Raw genomic sequence first — 21,618 nt, 5'->3', positions numbered from 1 at the left:
GCTACCGATTGGCCACTTTATCATAAAGGCCTGATTGGTGGAGTTCTGCAGAGATGGTTGTCCTTCTGAAAGGTTCTCCCATCACCACAGAGGAACTCTGGAGCACTGTCAGAGTGACCATGGGATTCTTGGTCACCTCCCTGACCAAGGACCTTATCCCCCGATTGCTCACTTTGGCCGGGTGGCCAGCTTTAGGCAGAGTCTTGGTAGTTCGTCTTCCATTTCAGAATGATGGAGGCCACTGTGTTCTTGGGGACCTTCAATGTTACAGAAATTTTTTCATACCCTTCCCCCTCGACACAATGCTGTCTCGGAGATGGTGCCAAAACCCAAAACCCTTATGGTAAAACCTCGGCTGCGTTTCAAACTCTATACAAGACACCATTGGCCTACCCTCCCCTTATGCCCTTGGGGGAATCCCCGCGGGCAACTTTGTCGTTTGTCCAAATGATTAGCCAAGCAAGGGAAATTGGCAACGTACGCCTCTGAGCCCTCGTTTTGATCAATTGTGTACAATTATGTTCACTCCGGCCCTGAAACGCCCCATAATTCAATTCGCGATGATTGTACTAAGAAACGTCCGTCAAAACTTAAAACCAACATTAATATGGAGAAGTCAACGTAGAAGTGTAAGTAAAAACGACTGTAAATAAGTTAGAAATGGTGTTACTAATGATCATGACGGCTCAAATACGTATCATAAAAGTAATGATGTTTTTGTTTGATTAGCTTTTGGAAACGTTAACTTGCGCACATAACTTTTCCTGACATCACACTAATACATTGTAATTGTCGATTTACCTGATATAGTAGGATGGCTAACATTCGATGTCTGCGGATGCAGCAATATAAGGCACACACAACAGTTCCATGATGACTCAAAACACAACGGTGGTATGAACGCGTTTCCGTGCATTAGCGGTCCATTTAAAAAACAATTCATTCTTCCCTCGTCCTGCAAGTGTCAACACGTCAGACGTCATCAGAAGTGTACACTTCATTTGAGGGCTGAGGTTATAACTATTTTAAAGAGTTTGAAACGCAGCCCTCGATTGTCTGATCCAGAGTCCATCCGTGGTGGATGGAGGAGAGTCTGAGCGTCGAATACGTACGTTAGTGAAACAGAACGGCGGAGATTTTTTAGTGTCTGCGCTCAGAGTGTACAGGAAACCAACACTCAGCCGATTTAAAAAATAAATATAGCTACGTGTTGGTTACATTTGTAGACAAATTGTTTATCTAAGATGGAGAGCCACAGTGGTGACAACATCCCTGCATCGAAATACAGCTCAGTGGAATATTACACAACGTTACCCTCCGAGACTACACCAACTGAAGATGGCGAGCAAGCTGGTGGTACTGAGACGAGACCGAGAAGTGGAACGTCGACGCAATATATTCCAAAAGCGGGGTACCACTTCGACTTTCAGATACCGAGAAAGAACAAAGAAAAGAGAGGTACTTTCTCAATGGCTAAATTAATTTTTGAATGAGCTGTAACAGTTGGCTCCCGAGTGCCGCAGCGGTCTAAGTCACTGCATCTCAGTGCTAGAGGCGTCACAACAGACCCTGGTTCGATTCCAGGCTGTATCACAACTGGGAGTCCCATAGAGTGGCACACAATTGGCCCAGCGTCGTCCGGGTTAGGCCGTCATTGAAAATAAGAATTGGTTCTTAACTGACTTGCCTGGTTAAATAAAATAGATACCCATGTTGTCTGGAAGCAAACTCTGGGGCGGCAGTTAGCCTCATTGTAAATAAAAATTAGTTTTTAACTGAATTGCCTAGTTAAATAAAGGTTAAATATTTAACATTCCAATGGCTATATGTTTTACATTCCAATGGGGATATATATTACTTACTTACTTGTAAACTGTTTCAGCTGTCAGATCATTGAATTTGACCCGGGTCACTGTTCAGGTAACTAATAGCTAGACTATTTAGCATGTTCTCCGTTTGCTTAGTTAGGCCACCTGCTTTTATTGCACCTGGAAGTGAAAGATGGTTTACTTGGCCAGGTAGGTAGCTAGATAGCCATTGGAATGTGGAGTGGTGGTGAGCATTGTGTACAGTAAGGTTAGACGTGTTGTGTGAAATGTGATATGCTGGTAGATCAGCACACTACTGTAGGCTAGCCTACATCTTGCACACTGTTTCTGCAGGTTGATAACAGTGTAAATCTCTCTAGGACAAGGTGATTTTCATCAATATATTTGCCTGTATTCCCCCCCCCCCCCCCCCCCCTCCAAAAAAAAAAAAGTATGCTGATGTTGCTATCATAAACAACTATAAATGCCATAATGATTTGGACGAGACTGCCAAATCGAGGCAAAGGTAAGAATCTCTGGATTATAACTACCTGTTCGCAATTTTTTATATGTTGTATATTATATATTGTGGTATGTTTTTTTGGGGGGGGGGTTTCCACTAGAACGATAGACAAATCAGGGAGCTACCACTCTCCATGATTGCTGTTGCATATCCTTCCCGACAAACTCTGTTCTACAGGACACAATTTATGCAGATGTGTACATCTCTTGAGCCCCAATGTCGTAAATGAGTACACTGCCAAAATGTTCTTGATGGATCTATGAATGTTGTAGAGGAGGTGTTATTCTTGTCAACCAACACAGAAGATACGGCGTTTCATAATGTGGTTTAATTTGTGTACGGCCTGCATCCCAGCAAATCATACATTGTGGTGCACAGTGGAAGATGTTACCACATTGAGACAGGCTTCCTGTTATTTGTGTCACTTTTGAGAGTCAGAAGTGTGGTTTTTCTCACTTCTGTAAAAGTGTCTCGTCAGAAATGTTCCCCGGTAGTCACATTTTCCTGTTATTTTGGGCCGATGTAGCTTTTTATAAGCCTAGCATCTGTAGTTGCATTTCTGGGAGAGAGAAAAATGGGTGAAAAAACATTGACTTGCAAACACTTGAGGGGGTGTTCTTTGTGTTGCGTGATGGCTTACATGGAACCAAGTTTGTTTTTGTGTGTGGGTCAACATTCTGACTGAGCATAGAATAGATTGTGCATTATTTTGTCTCAGAAGACAAATATGTTTAGATTGGGATTTGGGAAAGAACTGAACTGACCAACCTGACTGTCTCTCGTCTCTGTCCCTGTAGCGTTGTTCCAATATGTGTCCTCAGAGTCCAGGGAGTTTGAGGACATCTTGACTATTCTGTCTTCCAGCTACATAGAAGCCAGCTCCAACGGGACGTTCACGTACACCAAGCTAAGAATCGTCCACAGCGAACTGCTGGAGAAGAATGTAAGCAATGCTCTAGGGTGACATTTTCGTTACACAAAAATACCACTCATCTGCAGCACTGATGGTTCATCTTTTTGATCATTGTTTGATTGACAGTTTGTAGAGAAAAGGAGGGAGCTGAAGCTGGATGGGAGGACAGAGAAGGAGCTGGAGGAGACCCACTGTTTCCTGACTGCTGACACCATCAAGGTGAAGGACCTATAGTATCTGCACATTTTATATGTATATTGAATGTTCATATTACATGTAATAATACTGTTACACGCCTGGTTATAGCTACCATGGATCTGTGAGAATGGCCTTCTTGTGGGGCACAGCTGGATCACAGCTCTGGGTAACCCAGCTAAGGGTAAGGTTGTCATTCAAGCAATAGTGGGCTATTTAAACCTGAGTGTTGAAGTGTTGGCAGATGCTAGTTTATCTTTGGTGTAGTTATTGTTTGTATGTGTATATAGGGAGATCTAAACTGAAGTGAGGATTATTGTTGAAACATTGTATTTTTCTGGAGAGTAAAAAGTAGTGATGGGGGATGTATACATTTACATATCGCAATATTATTTTGGATGTTATTGTATCGGTACTTTGACTCCCAAGTATCGATTTGTAAAAAAAAAACGAAAATAATTTACAACAATTCTAGGTAGCATTAGCCAGCGCTAGTCTGCACCAAAACTCCGGTATTTTTTATCCTATAGCTTGCTCTCAATCTTATATTTTGTTTTACATGGTGATCTAAAATGTTTTCAGTACTTTTATTTCCACAACTGATCAAAACTCATTTTCTCATGCTCTCTCTTGTCTCGTGAGCAATATCTAGTGAGCATTATGTTTTGAATATCAAATCGTAATAAAATCACAGTATAGAATTTCAATACATGTAGAATCGTGAGATTCGCAATACATATCGTATCGGCACCTAAGTGTCGTGATATCGTATTGAAAAGGTCCCTGGCAATTCCCAGCCCAAGTTAAAAAAAAATGGTTATGAGGAGGAATAAGACTGAATTGTTTCCGTTGTATCTTTCAGGTGTTTATTTGTCTAAATACTCAGACTTACTGCAGGTCAATCCTTTTAACCCTGGAGTCATGGGAGAGATCATCATATTCAAGGTCATCAAGGTAAAAAAAAACGTGTTGTTTTTCGTAAAAAAGTGGTCCGAATATGAATGAAAGTAAACAAGCAAATTTCTCTCTCCAACAGGGTAAAGTAAAGAGCGTCTATGATAACATGTCTAAAAACCTTTTGGACCCCACACCCAAGTTTGACAGCCATTTATCCAAGAATGCCAGCATAGTCACATCTCTCACCTCCTATAGAGCCTATGAGCTCACTCAGGTACTGGTACTAACTACATTGCATGTAGAGGATAGGTCTCTCATTTGGATTATATTCGATTATTATACCGGCAATATTTGTAAATATTAAGAGGTAAAATCTAACTCAAATGCAAGTGTGGCATAGAGGTTTCTTGTATTTACTGTACGTCTCATTCTGGCCTACCCCCCCACACAGCAATACTTCTATGAGTATGACTTTGATGAGCTGAAGGCTCGGCCGAGGCATGTGTGCCCGTATGCAGTAGTCTCTTTCCAGTTCAAAGGCAAAGATGCTCCGTTACAAGCCAAGCCCATGGCTCCCCTGAGGTACAGGTCTATGTTAATTATGTATGAGTGTTGATGTAGAAATGTCAATCAATCCACAAATTATTTTGTTTGGGTTCTCTAACAGGTCAAACAGCCAAACATCTGCAGGAAGTAAAGGTAATGTCATAATTTGTTATGTGGAAGTAGGATTATGATATTATTACCATGTGTAATTTACATTTGAATCATTAAGCAGATGCTGTCACTCAGAGCAACGTACCAGGTAAGTACTGTCATTGTGTTCATGTTATCTACTGATGGATGTTTTTGACTGTCATGCCCTTGTCTGTGTCTACAGGCAGGAGTAAATATACAGTGTGGAGTGGAGAGCTTGTGAATGAGGGTAGAGCAGTATCCCAGGTCTCCTTCTGCTCCTTCTCTCCCCCCTTTCTGCCTTTCAAACTGTGAGTCATGTGACCTTTTTACATATCAATGTCAACTTGATAATGAAGTCACTATTTTATTGTTTAAAAAAAAAAAAAATCACCCACACTTCTTCGTTGCCCATGCTATTTCAATAAAAAAATCATTCGATTTTTCCATTGTGTTAATGATGGCAGATTCATTGATTTCCAAGTTTTAAAATACCTTTTTTAAAGATCAGTGATGAGAAGAGAATCATCCAGCCTATTGGGTATCTCACTACACCCCCATATGCCATGTCTTGAAATATGTAGACAGACGGATTAAAAATATGTTTACATTGTACAGTGCATTCGGAAAGTATTCAGACTCCTTCCACTTTTCCAAATTTTGTTACGTTACAGCCTTATTCTAAAATGTATTCAATTATTACTTTTCCTCAATCTACACACAATACCGCATAATGACAAAGCGAAAACAGAAAGAAAGACAGTTTAAGAAATGTTAGCAAATGTATTAAACATAAAAAAACATAAGTATTCAAACCCTCTGCTATGAGACTTGAAATTGAGCTCAGGTGCATCCTGTTTCCATTGATCATCCTTGATGTTTCTACAACTTGATTGGCATCCACCTGTGGTAAATTCAATTGATTGGACATGATTTGGAAAGGCACACACCTGTCTATATAAGGTCCCACAGTTGACAGTGCATGTCAGAAAAAAACAAGCCATGAGGTCAAAGGAATTGTCCGTAGAGCTCAGAGACAGGATTGTGTTTGAGGCACAGATCTGGGGAAGGGTACCAACAAATGTCTGCAGCATTGAAGGTCCCCAAGAATAGTGGCCTCCATCATTCTTAAATGGAAGAAGTTTCGAACCACCAATACTCTTCCTAGAGCTGGCTGCCCAGCCAAACTGAGCAGTTGGGGGAGAATGTCCTTGGTCAGGGAGGTGACCAAGAACCTGATGGTCACTATGACAGAGCTCCATAGTTCCTCTATGTAGATGGGAGAACCTTCCAGATGGACAACCATCTCTGCAGTACTCCACCAATCAGGCCTTTATAGTAGAGTGGCCAGACAGAAGCCACTCCTCAGTAAAAGGCACTTGACAGCCCGCTTGGAGTTTGTCAAAAGGCACCTAAAAGACTTTCAGACAATGAGAAACACGATTCTCTGGATGCGAACAGTGACGCCTGAATGCGAAGCGTCACGTCTGGAGGAAGCTGTGCACCATCCCTACGGTGAAGCATGGTGGTGGCAGCATCATGCTGTGGAGATGATTTTCAGTGGCAGGGACTGGGAGACTAGTCAGGATCGAGGGGAAAAATAAACAGAGCAAAGTACAGAGTGATCCTTGATGAAAACTTGCTCCAGAGCGCTCAGGACCTCAGACTGGGTCAAAGGTTCACCTTCTAACAGGACAATGACCCTAAGCACACAGCCAAGACAACGCAGGAGTGGCTTCAGGACAAGTCTGAGAATGTCCTTGAGTGGCCCAGCCAGAGCCCGGACTTGAACCGGATCGAGCATCTCTGGAGAGACCTGAAAAAAGCTGTGCATCGACACTCCGCATCCAACCTGACAGAGCTTGAGAGGATATGTGGAGAAGAATGGGAGAAACTCCCCAAATACAGGTGTGCCAAGCTTCTAGTGTCATACGCAAGAAGACTTGAGGCTGTAATCGCTGCCAAAAGTGCTTCAACAAAGTACTGAGTCAATGGTCTGACTACTTATGTAAAAAACAGTTTTTGCTTTGTCATTATGGGGTATTGTGTTTAGATTGATGAGGGATTGGTCCTATTAGTCACATGCATGCGATGCTTACATGTTTCACGTAAAGAGGGTTGAGGGAATAGCTTTTCGCTGGAGTAGGGAGTAGAGCGAGACAACGTGCGCCATAAAACTAAAATGCTTGATTGCATTTCAAAGCATGAATGTCTCGTATGCTGTGTAATTGCATGAAAGAATTAAGGATTGATTGATTGATACAGTATCCTGTATATTGAAATATAGACCTAAGTTCGTTACGGTATTAAGACTGAACCGGACGAACTCTTAGGCCTACAGCTCTCGATGGTGGTTATACAAGGATACTATACAAAGCCTACTAATGATAGACATTACTTATTACTATAATGATGATCATAATAATTGTAATAATAAGAAGGAGATCAAGAAAAAGGAGGGTAAAGGAGCAAGCGCTGCGTGCATATTATGTGTGGCAAACCGGTGCTTTAGATTACAATATAATTGTTCTGCCTGTTTGGAACAGTGTATACGGCACTAAATACATTAGTAATACCACTGTTCTAACTATTTTTTGTTGTTGTAAAGCCTTTATTAGACCATAGCAAAGAATAAAGGCAGCCAAATCTGTGAAATTGCTTTATCTGACATTTTGCTGTTGCATGAGGCTTGGTGCTCACGGAATCAGTAGGCTATTAAACAAACACTCAAACAGGCAACAGAAGCAAGAGCTGTCTTATTTCTGTAGATATATAATTGGATGATTTATAAAGCAAGGCACACTTAAGTTAGGCTATTGATTATAGACCTAGTTAAGTTGGTTTCCTCTCTCCTCAATTTTCTTAGACAATTAGGCTAAGGCAAGGGCTGTTTCCTACGTCTCTGCTGCTACCTCCGCCGCATTGTTCTCCATCCCAATATGCTGGTTAATTGAGCTATTATGCACATAGCAACATAGGGAAAGGCGCCATTTCTACAGCCCACTGAAGATTGTTTCAGAACTGCGGACAGCGACCGCATCGAACGCGGGAGAAAGCACGTTTGCTATAGTATTAGATTTAGATTTTTTGTTGTTGTGTTGCACCATTATTTTTGCATCACACAACCTTATATCATTTCAGTATCACATGTCAGAGTGATGGACTGTGCCATCCCCATGGCCTCTGCAAAGGATTAGTCCAGTGGTTCCCAACCTTTTTTAGTTACTGTGCCACCAACTGAATTTTGCTCTGCCCCGAGTACCCCTGAAGTACCCCCTCATGTGGATTTTACCAGGAAACCTATGGTCTCATGAATCTTCTCAAGTACCTCCTGTGGATAGGCCAAGTAGGGGTCCTAGTACAACTGTTTGGGAACCACTGCATTAGTCTACTGAGACCTGCGGCAAATCAGACGGCTGCACCTTGAAAAAAAATATTGTGACTGCTCGACTAAAGAAATCTCGGTCGACCAACAGCCTATCGACCAAACAGTAGATCACTCGACTAAATGGGGTCAGCCCTACACACACACAACTTTTGGACTTTATAGGGTTCCCAGAAAGCATGGACTACTGAATCATTGTTAGTTTTCCACTTATGACATGACTCTGCCGTTGTGCTGTAGAATTTGTCAATTTTGTCTCTAAATTCGATACCTTTTGTTTATACTGGATTAAGCATACATTTTCTTTAACTAATTGAATTAGTTATGTTCCAACTTTCTTTCCATCTTGTACCAACAAGTCATTTTTAAGTTTTAATTCCAATAGTTAATATTTTTCTAAGACAGTGGTTCCCAAGCTTTTTATAGTCCCGTACCCCTTCAAATATTCAAGCTGTGTACCCCCTCTAGCACAAAGGTCAGTGCACTCTAATGTTGTTTTTTGCAATCATTGTAAGCCTGCCACACATACACTATACGATACATTTGTTAAACATAAGAATGAGTGAGTTTTTGTCACAACCCTGCTCATGGGAAGTGACAAAGGGCTCTTATAGGACCAGGGCACAAATAATATAATCAATAATTTTGCTCTTTATTTAAACATCTTACATATAAAACCTTATTTGTTCATCGAAAATTGTGAATAACTCACCACAGGTTAATGAGAAGGGTTGCTTGAAAGGATGCACACGACTATGCAATGTTGGGTTTTCTTTTTTTATTTAACCTTTATTTAACCAGGAAGGGCTCATTGAGATTTGAAATCTCATTTTCAAGAGCGTCCTGGCCAAGATAGGCAGCACCAAGTCATTACACAATTACAGACAGACAACATGAAAAACTACAAGTAATCTAGTAAAAACCATAAATTCACAAGAGTATAACAAAATCATAAAACAGTAACTTAAAAACATTAACAGGTCAGAGAATCAGTCTCAAAATCCTTCATCAGTGATTTAAAAACACCAATCGGGACAAGAGGCTTGGAGGTATTGGAGAGGGGCTCAGTCTTAAATTATTTTCCACACAGGCTGTGCCTGTATTTAGTTTTCATGCTAGTGAGGGCCGAGAATCCTCTCTCACATAAGTACGTGGTTGCAAAGGGCAACAGTGTCTTAGCAGCTTGATTGGCCAAGGCAGGATACACTGAGCGCAGCCCAATCCAGAAATCTGGCAGTGGCTTCTGATTTAAATTACATTTTCACATAACCGCTTGTTGCAATTTCGATGAGGCTCTCTTGTTCAGATATCGGGAAGTGGACTGAAGGCAGGGCATGTTTGTGTCACCCGTTTTAGGAAAGTACCTGCGTAATTGCGCACCCAACTCACTCAGGTGCTTCGCTATATCACATTTGACATTGTCCGTAAGCTTGAGTTCATTTGCACACAAAAAATCATACAATGATGGAAAGACCTGTGTGTTGTCCTTGTTAATGCAGACAGAGAAGAGCTCCAACTTTTTAATCACAGCCTCAATTTTGTCCCGCACATTGAATATAGTTGCGGAGAGTCCCTGTAATCCTAGAATCAGATCATTCAGACGAGAAAAAACATCACCCAGATAGTCCAGTCTTGTGAGAAACTCATCATCATGCAAGCAGTCAGACAAGTGAAAATTCTGGTCAGTAAAGAAAACTTTAAGCTCGTCTCTCAATTTAAAAAAAATGTGTCAATACTTTGCCCCTTGATAACCAGCGCACTTCTGTATGTTGTAAAAGCATTACATGGTCGCTGCCCATATCATTGCATAGTGCAGAAAATACACGAGAGTTCAGGGGCCTTGCTTTAACAAAGTTAACAATTTTCACTGTAGTGTACAAAACTTCTTTCAAACTGTCAGGCATTCCCTTGGCAGCAAGAGCCTCTCGGTGGATGCTGCAGTGTACCCAAGTGGCGTCGGGACAAACTGCTTGCACGCGCGTTACCACTCCGCTATGTCTCCCTGTCATGGCTTTTGCGCCATCAGTACAGATACCAACATGAGCAGCAGCTATGTTTGGCTACATACAGACCATTAGTGGAATTCCCACAAGAGAGAGTAACTGTTAATGTGATTGGATGTTAATTATTTGACGAACCTGTTTTTGACATTGTGTTGTTATTTCGCTGAACACTAGATGGTTTAATTTTATTTTTAGCAGTGAAACGAGGCTACTCAGGTGAACCTCACCCAAATGTATAGCCCCGTTGGAAAATATAAATGGACTGTTTGAAAATGGGAAGAAAAAAATTTGTTAATTATAATTTTAACTGTGAATCACATTTTTATATGGCGTACCCCTGACGGCATTGCGCGTACCCCAGTTTGGGAATACCTGCTCTAAGATTGTCAGCTGGATATGCTCTCAGTAAGGTTTTGTATATCTTCTCTATGATATGAACGTTCTTTTCTGACTCAAGTAAGATTCCCTCAAGGTTGCTCTGATGTCCAAAAGATTTAAAATAAAAATGTTGTGATATGTAACTTTTTAAGTTGCATGTATTTGAAACTATGAGGATGAGATTGCATCCCCCTAATGTACGCTTTAAAGGCATCCCAAATTAGTTGAAGTCGGAAGTTTACATACATTTGGTTGGAGCCATTAAAACTAGTTTTTCAACCACTCCACAAATTTCTTGTTAACAAACTATAGTTTTGGCAAGTCGGTTAGGACATCTACTTTGTGCATGACACAAGTAATTTTTCCAACAATTGTTTACAGACAGATTATTTCACTTATAATTCACTGTATCACAATTCCAGTGGGTCAGAAGTTTAAACAGCTTGGAATATTCCAGAAAATTATGTCATGGCTTTAGAAGCTTCTGATAGGCTAATTGACATAATTTGAGTCGATTGGAGGTGTACCTGTGGATGTATTTCAAGGCCTACCTTCAAACTCAGTGCCTCTTTGCTTGACATCATGGGAAAATCAAAGGAAATCAGCCAAGAGAAATAAATTCATTAGGCCCTAATCTATGGATTTCACATGACTGGGCAGGGCTGCAGCCATGGGTGGGCCTAGGAGGGTATACGTCCACCCACCCACTGGAGAGCCAGGCACAGCCAATCCGAATGAGTTTTTCTCCACAATAGTGCTTTATTACAGAAAGAAGGTAACCTGTGTCATTGTGTGTCCGTTCTAGGCCAGAGAAGCTGGAGCTGAGTCTGGTGATGAGTATGGACCAGGTAACTCAGATGATCCCCTCAGCTCTGTTCTCCTGGAACCTGTACGCAGACAGCCACCAAGGTACACATTACAAGGGGATCACATTACGCAAGTGCTTGAGATCAAAGAATATTTACGCAGTACTGTATGCTCAGCGAAAAGTATAAGACTGCATAGTCACACTGCGATCTATGCTCCCATGTTGTACGACATGGGTACCTTTTGTCATTCTTACTTGTGACTACACTGGCCACACGTGCTTGTATGCCATCATGCACATATTGATTGATGTTGATTATTTTCACCAGGTGTGATCATGACACGCATGTTAAAATACCCAAATCAATTATGTTAATTTCGTGGCAGGTTGAAACACACATGGACCATTCATGGACATTTAGCTAGCTAGCTGTTGCTAGCTAGTTTGTCCTGGGAGATGAACATTGGGTTGTTATTTTACCTGACATGCATATGGTCCTCTTTTTAGCTGGTTCTTTGTGGAATTTTGACCCGGAGTCATACAAAGTCGTGTTTCTCTACACTGACAATTAATCCAATTAGATTTCATATGTCTATACATGTGCCATTTTCTGCGATTTGAAGAAGACTCATACTGATACTGATACAGGGCTACAAACGTCTCTAATGTAGTGTGTGTGTGTGTGTGTGTGTGTGTGTGTGTGTGTGTGTGTGTGTGTGTTATTGTAGTGTTGAAGAGTGGGACACACTGCAGTCTGCTGGAGGTGGTGGATAAGAGCAAGTCAGGAGACTGTCTGGCAGCACTGCTTCAAGGCATGGAGACACAGAGGCTGGTAGGTCCAGGTCCAGCACATCTTAATTAGACAAACCCTCCTCCTGGAGAGCTATTGGGAATGCAGGCTTTTGCTCCAGCCCTGCTCTAACACCTCTTCTATGTGCAGGTTCTTGTCCACATGTTGGCTGACAAAGGATTCCTGTTCCTCCTGTCTTCAGTTCAGATGGCCACTCCAACTGGTAAGTCAAATCACTTTACATTAAGTTGTTCTATGCCTGTGTAGTAACTATGTAATAACATAGTATTAACCTGTTGCATAGTCATTCACTAATTATTTACTAACTATTTTTTATTTTTCAGAAAGAAGAGATGGGTTGAAAAAATGCCTTCAAGCGCTATTTGTTTTTCAAGAGTCCAGGGATGTGGCAAAATACAGTTCAAGGTGTCCAACTACCCAGGAGCCTTTACAACCCATGCCCCAGCTGAACAGCTTTGTCCCGGCCCTGCATCACGCCCTGGTCAAGGTGCGCTGCAACCCGCCCGCTGACCTCTCGGCCGGGGTTGAGCGCCAGGCCAGGGACTACCTCAGTGGACTCTACCATGGAAAGGTATAAATGTGTGATTATATGATAATATAAGCATATTAATGACGTGTTTTGACTAGTCAAACTTTTAACCCAATTTTGACTAACCATATGTGTTCGTTATTGACATGTGTTTTGTGATGATGGGTTGAATGTTATGTGGTGTTTTACTTTGTACCTTTTTGTGTGACATGGAGCTTATTTCCATTCAAGAATACAGTAAAGTACTGTATCATCTCCTCTCTAGCAACGCCACATCCCCATGACTGAATACGACGCCAAGCTGGATGACTGGGGGAAGCTGTTCCCGGCTCCCAAACACCACAAACTCAACATGGAGGGCTACCTGCGCTCCTACATCTACAACCCCAACCTCTACACCATGCCTGTGGTCCAAGCCAAGGAGATGGTAGAGAGTTACTGCACTGTGCCTGATGACAACAGCCCAGTAATGGACTGGGAGGGCAGTGGAGCCAGCAGTGACAAGTCAGTGGTAGGGTCAGAGGTAAATCCTTACGGTGCCACTGCTGCCCAGTCCCCGGGGGTCCAGGTCAACCACTCTCCCTCTCAGTTTCCCACTGACGCCAACACTCAGAAGTTGAAGGAGCTGATTAACCTGATACTGTGTCGGAGGAACACAGAGGGGGACGTCTGGAAGAAGGGAGTGCCGCGGGGAGGACGAAAGCAGGGGGCAGGTGGGTTGGACCCCCGAGGACTGAAGAGGAAGACTGCAGAGAGGACTCTGAACTACCGGAAGAAGGCCTTACAGGAAAGAGGCAGAAGGGACAGGAGAAGAGGTATGGAAAGCCTTACTGAGGATTGGGGCCTTACACGGAACCCAAACCAGCTGCGCGCGTGCGCCATCGTGCATAGATTTATTTTGTCCCCCCACACCAAACGGGATCACGACACGCAGGTTAAAATATCAAAACAAACTCTGAACCAATTACATGAATTTGGGGACAGGTCGAAAAGCATTAAACATTCATGGCAATTTAGCTAGATAGCTTGCACTTGCTAGCTAATTTGTCCTGTTTAGCTAGTTTGCTGTTGCTAGCTAATTTGTCCTGGGATATAAACATTGAGTTGTTATTTTACCTGAAATGCACAAGGTCCTCTACTCCGACAATTAATCCACACATAAAACGGTCAAGCGAATCGTTTCTAGTCATCTCTCCTCCTTCTAGGCTTTTTCTTCTCTTGACTTTATATTGCCATTGTCAACTTTCATAAATTAGGTGCATTACCGCCACTGACCTCATTCATCTTTCAGTCACCCACGTGGGTACCTGCTTCTATAAACCAATGAGGAGATGGCACGTGGGTACCTGCTTCTATAAACCTATGAGGAGATGGGAGAGGCAGGACTTGCAGCGCGATCTGCGTCAGAAATAGAACTGACTTCTATTTTAGCCCTTGGCAACGCAGACGCTCGTTGGCGCGCGTGAGCAGTGTGGGTGCAATAATTGAATAACATAGATTTCTAAATTTATTTTGCAATGCTCGCGCACACGACGTGAGCGGTGTAGTCAGCCTGTTAGGTATAAGTAGTGGAAACAAGATTAAATTAACTTGAAATCCAGTATTTCAGATGTTCAATCCAGTTCCTCAAATGTGTTTCATGGATAATTTGCTGGCTCACCTAGCAAAAGAGATCCACAAAGTGTATGGAAATTAATGCAGTAAATGTCTTTTTTTTCTCTTTTCTTTTCTCTCTTCCTCCCAGCAGCAGCTGCTGAAAAGGGCCAGAGCCCTTCTTCTCTGTCCTCCGTGATGCTGCAGAGTGTTGGTCTGAGAGACGTGGACCTGAGGAGAGACCGCTCGGAGGCTGCTTTCAACTTCTCTGAGGGGAGAGGAGGAGGAGGATGGTCAAGAGAGGGGATGGAGCAGACTAAAGCTCTGCTGTTTGATAGGATGATCAAGCTGGGCCTGCCGCCCAATCAGGACATTGACCTGAGGAAACGACCTCCTGAGGGCCTGCAGGTCAAGGCTGACTACTTGGAGGTAATAAATCGATACCTTTGTTTCCTAAACCTTTCCTCTGCTCAAGCCATACCACTTAGTTGATCTATTCTAGAACCAGTTCAATGACTGTGAAAGTGCGGTAGAACGGCATCGGAGGTGAAGGCTGATGTTTTTTTGCGTTGTTTGTAACTTATTTTGTACATAATGTTGCTGCTACCATCTCTTATGACCGAAAATAATTATGGACATCAGAACAGCGATTACTCACCACGAACTGGTAGAAGCTTTTTCCTTTAACAAGTCTGACAGATATACTGCTTTCCCGGGAACAGGCCCAAATCCCCGTCATTTGCGTGAAGAGAAGACTGAAAAAAGGTGGGCGGAGGTCGGGCTGGCTTCTGAGAATTCGTAGGCGAGCGAGTAAACCACCACTGCCATCCATTCAATTGGCAAACATGCAATCATTGGAAAATAAAATTGATGACCAACGAGCAAGATTAAACTACCAACGGGACATTAAAAACTGTAATATCTTATGTTTCACCGAGTCGTGGCTGAACGAAGACATGAAAAACATACAGCTGGCGGGTTTTACACTGTATCGGCAGGATAGAACAGCAGCCAACTGGTTAGGCAAGGGGTGACAGTCTATGTATATTTGTAAACAACAGCTGGTGCGCAATATCTAAGAAAGTCTTGACATTTTGAATCCCCTTGAGGTAGGGTTTCTCATGATAAGCTGTTGACCAAACTATCTACATAGAGAGTTTATATCTGTATTTTTTTCTAGCTGCCTTACATACCACCACAGACCGATGCTGACACTAAGACCGCACTCAATGAGCTGTATACCGCCATAAGCAAACAGGAAAAAGCTCACCAAGCGGCAGCACTCCTAGTGGCCAGGGACTTTAATGCATGGAAACTTAAATCCGTTTTAACAAATTTCCACCAGCATGTTAAATGTGCAACCGGAGTGAAAACAACTCTAGACCACCTTTACTCCAAACACAGATGCGTACAAAGCTCTCACTCGCCCTCCACTTGGCAATACGTACAGTGACTGTACGTACATACCCCAACCAGAAGCCATGGATTACAGACAACATCCCCACTGAGCTAAAGGGTAGAGCTGCTGCTTTCAAGGAGCGGGACCCAGAAGCTTATAAGAAATCCGCTATGCCCTCCAACGAACCATCAAACAGGCAAAGCGTCAATACAGGACTAAGATCGAATCGTACTACACCGGCTCCAACGCTCGTCGGATGTGGTAGGGCTTGCAAACTATTACAGACTACAAAGGGAAGCACAGCCGCGAGCTGCTCAGTGACACGAGCCTACCAGACGAGCTAAATTACTTCTATGCTCGCTTCGAGGACGACTGTGTGATCACGCTCTCTGCAGCCGATGTGAGTAAGACCTTTAATCAGGTCAACATTCACAAGGCCACAGGGCCAGACGGATTACCAGGACGTGTACTCCGAGGATGCGCTGACCAACTGGCAAATGTCTTCAATTACATGTTTTACCTCTCCCTGTCTGAGTCTGTAATACCAATATGTTTCAAGCAGACCACCATAGTCCCTGTGCCCAAGAACACTAAGGTAACCTGCCTAAATGACTACCGACCCGTAGCACTCACGTCTGTAGCCATGAAGTGCTTTGAAAGGCTGGTCATGGCTCACATCAACACCATTATCCCAGAAACCCTAGACCTACTCCAATTTACATACAGCTCTAACAGATCCACAGATGATGCAATCTCTATTGCACTCCACACTGCCCTTTCCCACCTGGACAAAAGGAACACCTATGTGAGAATTATATTTATTGACTACAGCTCAGCGTTCTACACCATAGTGCCCTCAAAGCTCATCACTAAGCTAAGGACCCTGGGACTAATCACCTCCCTCTGGAACTGGATCCTGGACTTCCTGACGGGCTGCCCCCAGGTGGTAAGGGTAGGTAACAACAGATCCGCCACGCTGATCCTCAACACGGGAGCGTGCTCAGTCCCCTCTTGAACTCCCTGTTCACTCATGACTACATGGCAAGGCACGACTCCAACGCCATCATTAAGTTTGCCGATGACAACAGTGGTAGGCCTGATCACCGACAACGACGAGACCGCCTATAGGGAGGAGGTCAGAGATCTGGCCGTGTGGTGCCAGGACTACAACCTCTCCCTCAATATGATTGTGGACTACAGGAAATGGAGCACCCGAGCATGCCCCCATTCTCATCGATGGGGCTGCAGTGGAGCAGGTTGAGAGCTTCAAGTTCCTTGGTGTCCACATCACCAACAAACTAACATGGTCCAAGCACACCAAGACAGTCGTGAAGAGGGCACGACGAAACCTATGGGGACTGAAAAGATTTGGCATGGGTCCTCAGATTCTCAAAAGGTTCTAAAGCTGCACCATCGAGAGCATCCTAACTGGTTGCATCACTGCCTGGTATGGCAACTGCTTGGCCTCCAACCACAAGGCACTACAGAGGGTAGTATCTTTCGGCCCAGTACATCACTGGGACCAAGCTTCCTGCCATCCAAGACCTCTATACCAGGAGGTGTCAGAAGAAGGCCCAAAGAATTGTCAAAGACTCCAGCCACCCTAGTCATAGACTGTTGTCTCTGCTACCGCACGGCAAGCAGTCCCGGAGTGCCAAGTCTAGGTCCAGGAGGATTCTAAACAGCTTCTACCCCCAAGCCATAAGACTCCTGAACATCTAATCAAATGGCTGCGCAGACTATCTGCATTGCCCCCCCCCCCCCCCCTTTTTTTTTTACACTGCTGCTACTCTGTTTATTATCTATGATAGTCACTTTAATAACTCTACCTACATGTATATATTACCTCAAGTAACTGGTACCCCCTGTATTTAGCCTCACTATTGTTATTTTACTGCTGCTCTTTAATTATTTGTTACTTTTATTTCTTATTCTTATTTTTTTTTAAACTGCATTGTTGGTTTGGGCTTGTAAGTAAGCATTTCACTGTACACCTGTTGTATGTGACAAATAAAATTTGATTTGAATATGTGTACATAACTTTGTATTGTTCTGTCCCTCTCTCTGTGTCTGTGTGTAAGAGCAGACAGCAGGGAGCACAAACAGTCTGGAGGGCTTCAGCCCCAGTTTCAATGGTGAAATGCCCAGAAGATCACAGTCCCAATATCAGGGGGAAGAACAGATGCCATGGGTCTTCATCCCCATCACAGGTATGGACCGTCACTGCACGTACAGTAGAACTCGAGCCGGGCAAAAGTTTTTCCAATTAAGATCACATAGTTAAAGCTGTATGTTCCCATAGTATATCCCCACTGGAATGGACTATCACATAACACATAGGCTTTCCCTGTAGTGTGCACTTGTTCAGTGAAATATGTTTGAAGAAATATATGCACATACAGTACCAGTCAAAGTTTGGACGCACCTACTCATTCCAGGGTTTTTCTTTATTCATACTATTTTCTACATTGTAGAATAATAGGGAAGACATCAAAACTATGAAATTGCACATATGGAATCATGTAGTAACCAAAAAAGTTAAACTAATCAAAATGATTTATATTTGTAGCCACCTTTTGCCATGATTACAATTTTGCACACTCTTGGCATTCTCTCAACCAGCTTCACCTGGAATGCCATAATATGGACTTGGTCTCTTACCAAATAGGGCTATCTTCTGTATATAACCCAACCTTGTCACAACACAATTGATTGTCTCAAATGCATTAAGAAGGAAATAAATTCCACAAATGTACTTTTTAACAAGGCACATCTGTTAATTGAAATGCATTCCAGGTGACTACCTCATGAAGAGATTCTCTCATTGAGAGAATGCCAAGAGTGTGCAAAGCTGTCATCAAGGCAAAGGGTGGCTACTTTGAAGAATCTCAAATATGAAATATATTTTGATTTAACACGTTTTTGATTACTGCATGATTCTATAGGTTATTTCATAGTGTTGATGTCTTCACTATTATTCCAGAAAAACCTTACAATGAGTAGGTGTGTCCAAACTTTTGATTAGTACTGTATATTTTCATTTCCGTGAGATAATTTGGCTGATATGTGAAACTATTATGATATTTACTAATACCTTTTACTCCTGTGCAGGGCTGAAGTCAAACAAGTACTGCCTGAGCGAGAAGGACAACCCTCAGGACCCACGCTTTGTTCACCAGATCCCAATGGCAAACAGCAGCTACCCCCCCTGTGTCCCGGAACGACAAGAACGAAGCAACAACTCTACGCTAGAGGAGCTCCCACAGCATAGCCTCAGTACTTCCCTAGAGGTGTCAGAAGAGCACAGCCACTACCCCAGTCCCTGCCCAAGCCCCTGCTCTTGCCCCAGTCCCATGGAGGATGAGCAGCAATTAGCTGAAACCCCCTGTGACCCCGCAGAAATAAGCGACAACCATAAGACGAGCACAGACAAGAAGACAAGCACAAACCAGAGCTTCCTTCAAATCCCTGGTGCTCCAGCGAGCACCAGGCTACTAGACAAGTGCCGCAGCCCCTCACCTGAGCCAAAGCCAGCTGGAGAACCAACCCCTACTATCCCTAGCCCTGTGGAGGCTGGGCAGGAACAGGCTGAAGGCAGCACAGGAAAAGTTATATCTGGCGTGGTTGCTGAAGATCCAACCACAATGGATGTTGGACAAGAAGAGGGGGAGGAGGTAGGGGAGGAAGAAAAAGAGTTGGAGGAGGAGGACGATGTGATTGAAGAGGTGGAGATGGAGACGGTTATAAAGCAGACAGAAGAGGTGTCACCACCCTCTCTTGACCTCAGTTCTCCTGAGCAGATTCCCGTCCAAAATCCTCCTCCCGTCCAGAACACTCCTCCCGTCCAGAGGCCCGTGCTGAGCAGAGTGAACTGTGTCCTGGACCAGCAGTTCAGTGACTTCTCTACAGAGATGCAGATCCTCCTGCTCAGAGAGAGTGTCCACTACAGCTCCCCCCTGATCCCTAGCCAGAGTCCTCCAGGCCAGCCCCCTATCCTGCCCTTCTCTGAGTATGTCTCCTTCTACAACTCCTCCCCTTCTATGCAGGCCTACGTCAGCTCCCTGAGAGACCGCATGGGCACCGTCATAGATACACAGAAGCAATGGATTCCTAGCATGGTGGCCACTGACTCTCCCCTGGTCTTATCGAACAATAACCACCACCATGCTAACCACGTTCATAGAACTACATACAGCTGGTACCCTTCTTCCCGTGGCCCTGTTTCTCACTCTGTCCCCAGCCCTCACCCTCCTTCCCCTGGTCCTGCTAGTTAAAACTCTTAGTTCTCTACCTGTGTCTCATTCTGTCCCCAACTGCCACTCTCCTGCCTCTCCTTCTGACCCTGGCCTTAACCTTGCTAGTTTAAACACTTACAGTCCTTTAGCAGTTTATCAGTTTCCCTCAGCTGTGTCTCAGTTTAATAGTACTAATAACAATAATGTTATTATTCGCTCTTCATCCTTCCCCGGTCCTGGCACTGCCTGTCTTTTTACCACTCCCCTCTACAACAACCCACCTCAGACAGAGCTGCCTCTATCTCAGCTGCACTCTAGTCTAGCGCCCCTCCCCATCCAACCACTGGCACTGGGCAACCAGTGGATAACAACAGCGCAAACGACAACAGAGAACCCTGACTCAGACTGCCGAGAGCAACTGGGAACGTGCGAGCCAAGTGCTATGTCAACCACAACAAAGAACACTGACTTAGATGCGCGAGGGCTATACGAGGAAGTGTGAGCCACAAGCGTGTGCAACGTTTCAATCAAAAGACAAATGTCATAATCGTTAATCCTCTGGTTTCAGAAGCCACCATGGAGGCTCCACATCATCTCACTCAGATGATTGAGAGTTCCTCGGGGGGCCTTTCCCAAGCTCAGGGCCGGATCCACCTGCAGCCATCAGTAGTGTGATCAGCCAGCTGAAACCTGAGCTGTTCAGTAACCTGGTGAAGATGATTAAAGATGTCCAGAAGAAGTCTTGTCCAGTTCTACATCCACCATATCAAGGAACTAAACATTTGGGGTTATTGTAAAGCACTTTATGACAACTTCTAATGTTAAAAGGGCTTTATAACTACATTTGAATAATTGAATGGGGGTGCACACATGCAGTCACACACACCAACCTCTCTTTTCGTTGCATGTTTATGTGCAGTGTCACTGTATGAAACAGACCTTGTTTCTCTCTCATTGTCCTACCAGGAGTACCTCCAGAGATTGGGGAACATAGAACACAGTCCTGAGAGTTTCTTGGAAAGAGACGAACCATTTGGAAATGTATGGTTCTAATGCAGAACAAGGAAATCACAGCTCACGTTCGTAAGGTCCTTTACAACAATATCAGTCATTCCACGAAATGAGTACCTTTTGTGTCCCTTTGATATTTTAAGTAGAAATTGTGCACCGATGTTGGATTTTAAAAGCCTGTTAAATTATATGAAGTGCCCTTAATTCAACACATTTTTGTGTGAATAAAGACTTCTACTTTGAAGAATCTCAAATATAAAATATTTTGATTTAACACAGTTTTTTGGTTACAAGATGATTACATGTGTTATTTCATAGTTTTGATGTCTTCACTATTATTCTACAATATAGAAAATAGTAAAAATAAAGAAAAAGCCTGGAATGAGTAGGAGTGTCTGACTGGTACTGTGTGTGTGTGTGTGTGTGTGTGTGTGTGTGTGTGTGTGTGTGTGTGT

At 43.4% G+C, this 21,618-nt stretch overlaps 1 protein-coding gene across 3 annotated transcripts; it reads left to right on the top strand.

Moving 5' to 3' along the window:
* Positions 1-542: 542 nt before the first annotated feature.
* On the top strand, positions 543-21,549 carry LOC106582693 (protein TASOR). 3 transcript variants are annotated; one of them, XM_014165998.3, is made up of 17 exons: positions 543-1,458; positions 3,129-3,274; positions 3,371-3,463; positions 3,551-3,623; positions 4,302-4,393; positions 4,476-4,610; positions 4,788-4,918; positions 5,004-5,035; positions 5,217-5,322; positions 11,583-11,686; positions 12,314-12,417; positions 12,526-12,598; positions 12,720-12,967; positions 13,191-13,740; positions 14,670-14,947; positions 17,999-18,127; positions 19,029-19,268. In XM_014165998.3, the coding sequence occupies exons 1-17, from the start codon at positions 1,245-1,247 to the stop codon at positions 19,032-19,034; spliced, it is 2,514 nt and encodes an 837-aa protein (XP_014021473.1). In that variant the 5' UTR covers positions 543-1,244; the 3' UTR covers positions 19,035-19,268. The 3 variants fall into 3 exon arrangements, with proteins under 3 accessions (XP_014021473.1, XP_014021472.3, XP_014021471.3); XM_014165997.3 differs by having other exon boundaries at positions 546-1,458; positions 14,673-14,947; positions 18,004-18,127; positions 19,029-21,549; XM_014165996.3 differs by having other exon boundaries at positions 546-1,458; positions 18,004-18,127; positions 19,029-21,549.
* The last annotated feature ends 69 nt before the right edge of the window (positions 21,550-21,618 follow it).

The sequence above is a fragment of the Salmo salar genome, chromosome 22 (assembly GCF_965601325.2).
Source record: "Salmo salar chromosome 22, fSalSal1, whole genome shotgun sequence".
NCBI classification, from domain to species: Eukaryota; Metazoa; Chordata; class Actinopteri; order Salmoniformes; family Salmonidae; genus Salmo; species Salmo salar.
This window is presented reverse-complemented; position numbering and strand designations above follow the sequence as displayed.

Excerpts from the sequence above, each read along its gene's own strand:
- LOC106582693 (XM_014165996.3), top strand. The coding sequence starts at position 1,245 with ATGGAGAGCCACAGTGGTGACAACATCCCTGCATCGAAATACAGCTCA. Across the intron at positions 3,624-4,301 it reads TCTGGGTAACCCAGCTAAGG|GTGTTTATTTGTCTAAATAC; the intron begins GTAAGGTTGTCA and ends TGTATCTTTCAG. Across the intron at positions 13,741-14,669 it reads CAGAAGGGACAGGAGAAGAG|CAGCAGCTGCTGAAAAGGGC; the intron begins GTATGGAAAGCC and ends TCTTCCTCCCAG.